This window comes from Trachymyrmex septentrionalis, unplaced genomic scaffold (genome assembly GCF_001594115.1).
Source record: "Trachymyrmex septentrionalis isolate Tsep2-gDNA-1 unplaced genomic scaffold, Tsep1.0 scaffold51, whole genome shotgun sequence".
Classification (NCBI taxonomy): Eukaryota; Metazoa; Arthropoda; class Insecta; order Hymenoptera; family Formicidae; genus Trachymyrmex; species Trachymyrmex septentrionalis.
Genome location: NW_017305683.1, coordinates 3,575,535 through 3,584,770, shown reverse-complemented (window position 1 = coordinate 3,584,770; position 9,236 = coordinate 3,575,535). Strand labels below are relative to the sequence as shown.

The following is a 9,236-nucleotide window of genomic DNA, read 5'->3' as shown; positions in this document are numbered from 1 at the left end:
TATATATATATATATTTTATAACAATATTCTATTTTTAATAATGAAGACAAAGGCCCGTATTCAGAATGCGCTTAGAACGATGTTAGCGCACTAACATATTATACATTACGCATATTATAGAATTTCAGAGATAATAACGCGCTTTTATCGATAAAAGCGTTTTGAATACGGGCCAGAATAATGCTATAGAATATATGTGTATGTTATAAAATAACATATAAATGAATACTGATTAATGTTTCCATACTACCATATTATCATTTATTTATATTATTATTTAGAGATCCGTTTTTCAATTCTAATCTTTATAGGTTCATCTATACATAATAGTATGTCCGAAAATAATTTGATTTTGTCTATCTCAATGCTTTGATTTAATTTAAATACGAACGTTCTTATCAGCGTTGCTAAAATAACTTTCATAGATATCATTGCGTATTTCAAACCTGCAAATTTCAATTCAATTATAAATATTTGCCAACTGTAAATCAATTTCACGATAATTTATAATTTATTCATACTTACCTATACAATTCCTTGGTCCGTCACTAAAAGGCATGTAATAATGTGGTATACAATTTGTTTCTTCTTGAAGAAATCTATCCGGATTAAACATCAATGGATTCGGCCAATATTTTTCATTCCGATGCATTCGTATAAATGATATAATAACATCTGCACCTTTCGGTAAAACAAATTCTCCTAAAACATATTTTTTAATATAATTTTTTGATATATTTAAACGTACATTTTTTTAAGACTCTTGTTCGCTCACCACTACGAGGGCAAGTCAATAAGTTCTTAGAAAATCTGTCATACTTTTTGACAAGTAGCATCTTTCATCTGATTACTATCAAATTTTGAGCGGAATTGATCGCATGATTTCATTTCTGTAGACGATTAATGCAAAATGGAAAAAAACAAGTTTCGTGCAGTCATCAAACATCTACATATGAAAGGTTTCATGTCGAAAGAAATCAAAGCCGAGTTGGATAATGTTCATAGCACATCTGCACCAGCGTTTGCGACTGTATACAATTGAGGGAATGAATTTAAACGTGGTCGTACATCCACATGTGATGCACCTCGTTCGGGACGTCCAATTGAGGCTGCTACGCCAGAAATCATCGATAAAGTCCACGATATTGTTTTGACTGATCGACGAGTGAAAGTGAGCGAACTTGTTGAGGCCACAGGCATATCACATGGCACAGTGATTTCAATTTTGCATGAACAATTGGGTATGAAAAAGCTATCGGCAAGATGGGTGCCGCGTTTGCTCACTATGGACCATAAGCGCGACCGTGTAATGATTTCAAAACAATGTTTGGAGATGTTTCAACATAATCCAGATGAATTTCTGCGTCGATTCATTACTGTGGACGAAACATGGATCCATTACTTCACATCTGAGACCAAGGAACAGTCAAAACAATGGAATTCACCAGGTGAACCAGCTCCGAAGAAGGCGAAGACCGTGAAGTCGGCCGGAAAGGCGATGGCCACAGTTTTTGGGATGCACGCGGTATAATTCATATCGATTACCTTCCGTCGAAGCAAACGATCAATGGCGATTACTACGCAGCCTTATTGGACCGTTTCAACAACATTTTAAAGAAAAAACGTCCCCATTTAACGAAGAAGAAAGTGCTCTTCCATCAAGACAATGCACGGTTACGTGCCAAATTCGATATGGCCAAATTCGACGAATTCCGCTACGAATTGCTTCCCCCAGCATATTCGATGATTTAGCTCCCTGCGACTATTTCCTGTTTCCAAACCTAAAGAAATGGTTCGGAGGAAAGAGATTCACCACCAGAGAGCATCATCGTCTAAACAGATTATTTTGAAGGGTTGGACAAATCATATTATTTGGCTTGAAAAAGTTGGAGAATCGTTGGATGTGTATCGAACTAAAAGGAGACTACTACTTTTTTTTTGAACTTTATATTTATGCGTATTTTAATTCTGTAAGAAGAATTTTGCAATCCATAAAGCCAGTTTGAAGATTTTCACTGCAATTTTTACTATATAATTCCTGTCACAACTATAGCATCTATTTAATTTATTCATTCTTTACTACGAAAAATTTCAAGAATAAATTAGCAACATATATGTATGTATATAAGTGCGCGTTTGTTTTTAACAAAATTTTCTTAAAAAATAAACAAACCTATTTTTAAGTCTTCTGTCAGTTTTCGTCCAATCATAGGGATAGTAGGAAAAAGTCTTAAAGTTTCTTTAATAATACAATCCAAGTAATGCATATGTTGTAGATCCTCGTATTTAACTGGTGCAAACTTCGGAGTTTCCGTGCCATAAATTTCCACCAATTCTCTATACGCTTTTTCCTGTAGGATACAGTTAAATAATATATTTGTATATACATATATATTTAACTAACGATCTGTCTTCAAATTTTTTGTGATCTGCTGGCTCATAACCGAAAATATATAATCATCCCAAACAACACGAAGTCGACTAAAAGTTGACTATAAGTTGACTATAAGTTGACTGGAGTAGTCGACTTTAAAGTCAGTCTGAATGTCAACTAATAGTCAACTAATACTTGATGAATGTCGACTGTGAATTGAAAGTCGACTTTAAGTCAACTGGAAACAGCCGACTGACAGTCGACTGTAAATCGGAAAACAGTCACTCGTATTGTGTGGGATATGTTTAAAAGAAATTAAGTGAAAACAGAGCAAATAGAAATCAGGTGCGATAATCGTTGCGCGAAATAATATACAAATGTAACACAAACTCTTTATTAAATTAACGTGTCTATATGTTTTGGCTCATTTTTGAGTCCTCTTCAAAAACATAAATTAATATATTATAAATACAATATATACATAATGACTAATTTGTCATAGTGAGCCTCCCTCCATTTTACTAAAAGAACTTTAATATTGGAATAAAACATAGATGAATGTTTAAAAATTATGACAAAAATTATCAGAGATGAATTACGGAAAAAAACATCTTTGAAGAATTTAAATCACAATAAAAGGAAAGTTGTTCACCACGCGAAACGACTTTCAGCCTATCTCTCCTGTGCTTCAGGAGCGCATGACTTTCCAAATAAAACGACTTTCAACCGATCTTGCTCACTGCCTAGGGATAAACGACTTTCCATGCGAAGCAACTTCCACCCCTACATAGTGCATGGAAGTCGTGCGCCTCTAAAGTAGGGAGGGAGGTGGGATGGAACTTGCTTCGCGCGTAGAAAATCATAAAATTTATTTTAAAGCCAAAAATTTCTGTTTTATATGTATAGTAAAAAAAACACATTATTTTCCAAACTTTTTTTGTTTATAACTTTTTAACGAGCGATGGCTAAAACTTGTTGGAGCTCACTTAGGGTCATGAGCTTGACAACATATGTCAAAAGGTTATGATTTTTTATGGTGCTAATCTGTTGTGAATATTTGCCGCTTTATTTTATTTTTATTATGTATAATATTATGTTTATTATGTATTTGTTAAGTAAAAAGTATTGTATATTGTTAAAAATAACAAAAAATATTTTTGAAAAAAAAGAAGGTCTGTGTATTGCATTATATATTATAATAATATTAATATATACATACTTGTATTTCTGAGAAATTTGCCATCATAATAATTACAAAATGCACCGTAGTAGCGGTAGTATCTGAAGACTATGTAATTAAAAACATAATTTATTATCCATTTATAAATAATTATATAAAAGATATCATTACATACCGCTCCTAGCATTGTAAATATATTGTCTATAATTTTCTTTTGCGTGAATTTTCCGTTATGAAATGAACGCATTAAAATGTCATAAAATCGTGTATCTATATTGCATACAGAAAACGATATGTGTATTACTTATGTAATATATAAATAATCAACTTTATATTATATTTTAATTTAAAAAATAATAAAATCATAAAGATTAAGTTAATAAGCTCAATTAAATAAAACAATAATAATGATAAAAAGGGACTAAGAGCCAACGCTAATCTTTTATTACTAATATCTATTGTCTTTCAAATTTTTAACAACATTTTTCTGAAATGATCACTTCATCAAATTTTCACAAAAACTTCTTAAGGATATCACCTAGAATATATCAAGAGATAAAAGCGATGCTAGCGTGTGCACATTGTCATCCAGCACGTTTCATGAATACGCTATCTTTAGTCGACATGAATTCGACACCCCCTTTTGGGGGATAAGGCCTATATAGAGGTACATTTCTTTCCTGGTTTTATTTGAACTCAGAGGGAGACCAAAAACAGCTCTTATTTCAATCCCTCTTTTATTAGACTTTTATTATGTTTTAATATTTTAATTTGCATTATATAAATTAGAATTTATGTTTAGTTATGCGATCAGTATTAAAAAGATCACTGTATAAGAATAAAACGTTTGTTGTTAAAAATTTGAAAAACAGTAAATATTAGCAATTAAAAATTAGCGTTGGCTTTTAGTCCCTTTCATTATTATTAAAGTATAATGAAAATTGCAAATCTTAATGTAAACTTTTAAATTTTTTAAATAATATAAATTTAACCGAATTTAACAAATGAGAAAACAGAGCGATTTACAAAGCGCAAGTGTAATGCTAATTCTACAATGAATCGACAGTCGGTAGTCTTATCGGTGAATCGGCGAAATTGGTCCACAGCCAACTTGTACGAATTAAGAGTGCAGACATAATAAAAGGAATAAAGAATTAGGAATAAGAAATAAGAAATTTCAATCTCAGAAATCGGATATATCGGAATTTTTTGACAGTTTCTGACAGAATGAAATTTCTTATTCTTTATTTCAAATTCTTTATTCTTTCTATTGTGTCTGCACTCTTAAGGTGCCTTTTGCTACTCAAACTGGCTACTCAAACTGTATCAACGACAAAAAAGACCAGATGATAACTTTTGTCGCAATATTAGAGCGACAAATTTATGTACGAAAAAAGGTAAGGAGCGTTGAATTTGACATATAATATTTGAGCGACAGATTTAACATCTTGTTTGTGTTTTTTATGTATTCTTCGCAGTGTTAACTCTCGCTGAATTAAACAATTATTAACAGTTAATCAGTTATTAGCTAGATATTTTATTATTAACTGCACCATAGAATATAAAGAATAGGAGACCGAACTAGGCTTTAAAAAGTATGGTCGAAATCAGGTTTTAATTTACATATTTAACGGATTCGTTTTCTCAAATAAAATACGTATATACAAATCCATTAATTTTGATCCATTAATTTTTAGGATTCTCTTAATACGAGTCTGTGAGGTGGAGTTTATGCCAAGAACAACAAAAAATTTTTCTTAAAATTTCAATTTCCAAATTTTTTCTTGTCGTCTTTGGTATATATTATAGCATATGCGTATATTTTAATCGTAAAAAAGGGATTTTTAAATCTGTAAAAGAGAAAAAAAGTAATTGTTATACAAAAATTACGATTTAGTCGGTAATACAGATGGAGTTAAGATCTCCTTAATCTGATTAAATTGATGCCACGATTGGATTTGGTTATATTTATCAATCTGTTTTATTACTTAATTTTGATAAAGTAAAAATGAATTTTGACATTTCTTATATTTAATTGTTGAGAAGGACTTCAAAATGCTCAAACTTAACCAATCATTAATTAATATGGTCACACATGATTCAATATATATAAAGGAAGACAATTTTTCTTTTTACTGCTACATTTGCGGTTTGTTAACCGCGTATTCTCATTTGTCTTGTTTGATTAAATGTATTGTTTGTTAAAAATTTATATAAAAATAAATAAAAGTGTTATTTTAACAGTAAAAGATAAATCAATCGTAAAATACAAGATAAAAATAGTTTTGTAATATTTTTTAAATTATAATTTTCAAAATAATATATTTTAGAAGTAATTTTAAATGTATTACAATTATTATAGCCCAAAAAGAATCACATAAAATATCGATATACTTACGAGATGTGTCATCATTAGTGAATGTCGTACTTGATTCATTTGTCCTTTGCTGCATCATCTATATATTAATAAAAATTGTACAGTATTAATAAAGAAAGTAATTAAGAATATTAATAATTATTCATACCTTTTTAATGATTGAATGAAAGGAATTTGAACACTTTTGCTGTTTACACCTCCAAGATGTAAGATTATATGTAATATTGGGAACCAAGAGTACATTTTGAAATCTAGATCGCCAAATTTGTCTTTGACTGAAAAACAGTTTTTAAAAAATAAATTTTTATATATGAGTGAGATATATTGCTACAATAGTATATTTAACATATTATGATTATTAACTTTCATAAATATAATTTTTAAAACATCTTTTTTCATTTACATTACAATCTCTATTTAGGAGATGTACAAGGTAAAAGTAATTCAAAATAACCTTATGTCCTTCAAGGGGTTCCTTACATTTTTAACCGTGTTCTGAGACGATTTTTGGTTTAATAAAAATTTGTTTTAATTTTCAAGTCACAAAAAATAGCGTATCATGAGCCAAATACAGAAGGTATAAAGCAGAAGCGGTACGATCACTGTTACATGCAGATATTACATAAGACACCCGTTAAGATCAATATAATGATATCCAACAATACATACATAAGTTTCTTACTTTTTTTCTTTTTTTCTAATTTAATTTAGAGGGGATTATTAACGTTACAGAATGATCGTGTTGAAACTGAAAGTTATCAGATCGCAATCACATTTGGAATAAATTAATTTAATGTAAGAATATATAGTATAATGTGTATTATTTAAAACATCCAACTTTGACCGATCATAGCTTTCTTTATCGTATTCAAATACTTAGTTACTTTCAAATACTCTTAACTGCCGTTACTCTAAAAATGTAACTGTGTTACCGTTAACATTACTCACAAGAAAATGTAACATCATTACCCATTTGTTATCGAAAAAAAAAGTAATTGTAATGGTAATGACGTTACAAATAACGTGTTACTTATCAATTCTACAGTAACATACCTAATCAATATTACAGCTCCACATTCAACAATGTAAAGCTTACGGTACACGATGCTTGTTTTCCTGCTAGATTCCTAGCTGGATTAGAATTTTGCAATCGTATTGGCTGTGGTACTGACTGTGTAGTCAGTACCACATCAGCATCGATTCAATGCTTCTTTTCTAAGTTATAAACATTTTTTATTTTATACTTATGTTTTATGTTTATATCTATATTTTATGCTTATATCTATATTTTTGAACACATAAGGACATATTTCATATAAAATTATGTTTATAAATATTTGTACATATATTTTTATGTATGTTATACGTATTTATACACGCATATTCATGCATGATTTTTTACCGGGTATTTGAAATATAAAATACAAATTGTATTTTAAATACAAATATTTGAAATGTGTGTCCAGCCTTGATTATATTTATATTGTTAAGAATGAAATTATAACATTCATGTTATGTTATTGTTAGTTGGTATTGACTGACTGATGTTGTAAGTTGCACTTTCAAATTTGACACTGAAAGGATTACGAAATGTGTTCATATAAATTGAAAAGTTTAGAATAAAATTACATACCTTGCACTTATTTTCCACCATTCATCTATTAAATTCCTTTCCACCTTGACACCCATCATGGTATCTTTACACACAGCAACATATAAAAGAAACTTTTGAATCAATATGTAGAATTTTTAGAAACAAAAAATACTTATTTGTTAACTAAATTCGAAAATGTTATAAAAATCGAGATAAAATCATTAATTGCTGAAAATCATAAAATGTTTTATAAGATTTGTATATACAAGGTGTCCGGTAAGTTTAACAAAGTGCTCTACATAAGATGCAGAACAAAGGTCGCAAGTGAAACGTATTTCAGATTATAATAAGTCGCAGATTGCAATACGCAAGACGCAGGACGCGTAAGTTGAAGTTCACCCAACTTTTTGCGTTCTGCGTTCTACAACTGTATTATAATTAAAATACATTAGGTTAGTTGGTTAGTTTCTATTTGATCGACCTGCGACCCGTGTTCTATATCTTATGTAGATCGGGCTTAATAGGTTGCAGGACGCAGAAAAGTTGATTCAATTTTCGCGCCCTGCGTCCTACGTATTGCGATCTGCGACCCGCGTTCTGCGTCTAATATAGATCGGGCTTTACTATTATAATTATACTGAAACACCTTCCATTTCTTTCAAGATACTTACTTATTGCAAATAAAATAATCTGTACATTATGATATTAAAAAAAATCATATCTCTATATTTATTACTCTTTCAACGCGTAAATGTATAACTGATTTTATTTTAAAGACATATCAAGAATAAAATTTATAAAATACTTTATATGACTATTTCTGTAATTAACCTGGGAAAAAAATGTTATAGAGTAGACCAAGGGAGTAAAGTGCCATTTTTAGCATTTTTTGCACTAAAACAAAGAATATTTAACTCACACAGATCATGCTGCTATTTATAAAAACTAGGGATCTTTGATTACAAAAGGCATGCAAAAAGTATGCGCATTATTATTTACCTTTCATTAAAAAGATATTATAAAATTTGCAGAGAAAGTCATTTGGCACTTTTTACCCCATATACGGAGGAAGAAATTCCACATAATAGATAAAAAAATCCAATACTTCTATATCAAGTTTAAACTATTCTAAAAGATTGAAATAGGTATTTACTAGTGAGTTTTTTATTATAAAGTACCTACATTAAGTGGGATTTTACTAAAAATGAAAATAAGAGGAATAATTTCCAATGGCCTTGATCTTGACAAAGGGTGATTCCGAATATTGACATTTAAGAAATTTTAACCATCGGTTGGACATCTTGGATAATGCTAATGCCGGCGGTACTCTATAACCTTCAAACATCATAATTCAAAAAATACTTAATGAAAATATATTTTCTTATAGTGTTTTGAAAAGCTCTCGACACCAGCTATTTGATTCTGCCATCAAAAATAGAGTATTCCATTAAAAAAAATCGATGAAACTTAACGACGCCACCCAAGGTCCAATCAATGGTGCTTTCTTCTGTTCTCCTCCGAACTATACAACTTTTTGTTAAAACATTTTTCCATATCTCCCATAGTTTTCGACAAATCTTAATGCATTATTTAAAATGGGACACCCTGTATATACCCTGTATAATTATTATATATACTTTTATATAATTATACATAATTTTCTGTAATTTTTTATATATATAATTATCTATAATTATATATATGAAACAT

General features: G+C 29.8%; 1 protein-coding gene across 1 annotated transcript in view; it reads right to left on the bottom strand.

Annotated features, from left to right (window-relative positions):
* Window positions 1-274: 274 nt before the first annotated feature.
* LOC108751642 (cytochrome P450 4c21-like) overlaps window positions 275-9,236 on the bottom strand; it is a 12,860-nt gene continuing 3,898 nt past the window's right edge. Inside the window, exons 5-12 of the mRNA XM_018491926.1 lie at window positions 7,566-7,629; window positions 6,081-6,207; window positions 5,954-6,011; window positions 3,731-3,825; window positions 3,595-3,663; window positions 2,175-2,352; window positions 527-703; window positions 275-447 (exon numbers count right to left, since the gene is read on the bottom strand). Coding sequence (XP_018347428.1) covers window positions 275-447; window positions 527-703; window positions 2,175-2,352; window positions 3,595-3,663; window positions 3,731-3,825; window positions 5,954-6,011; window positions 6,081-6,207; window positions 7,566-7,629 — 941 coding nt within the window. The remainder of the gene's footprint in view (window positions 448-526; window positions 704-2,174; window positions 2,353-3,594; window positions 3,664-3,730; window positions 3,826-5,953; window positions 6,012-6,080; window positions 6,208-7,565; window positions 7,630-9,236) is intronic.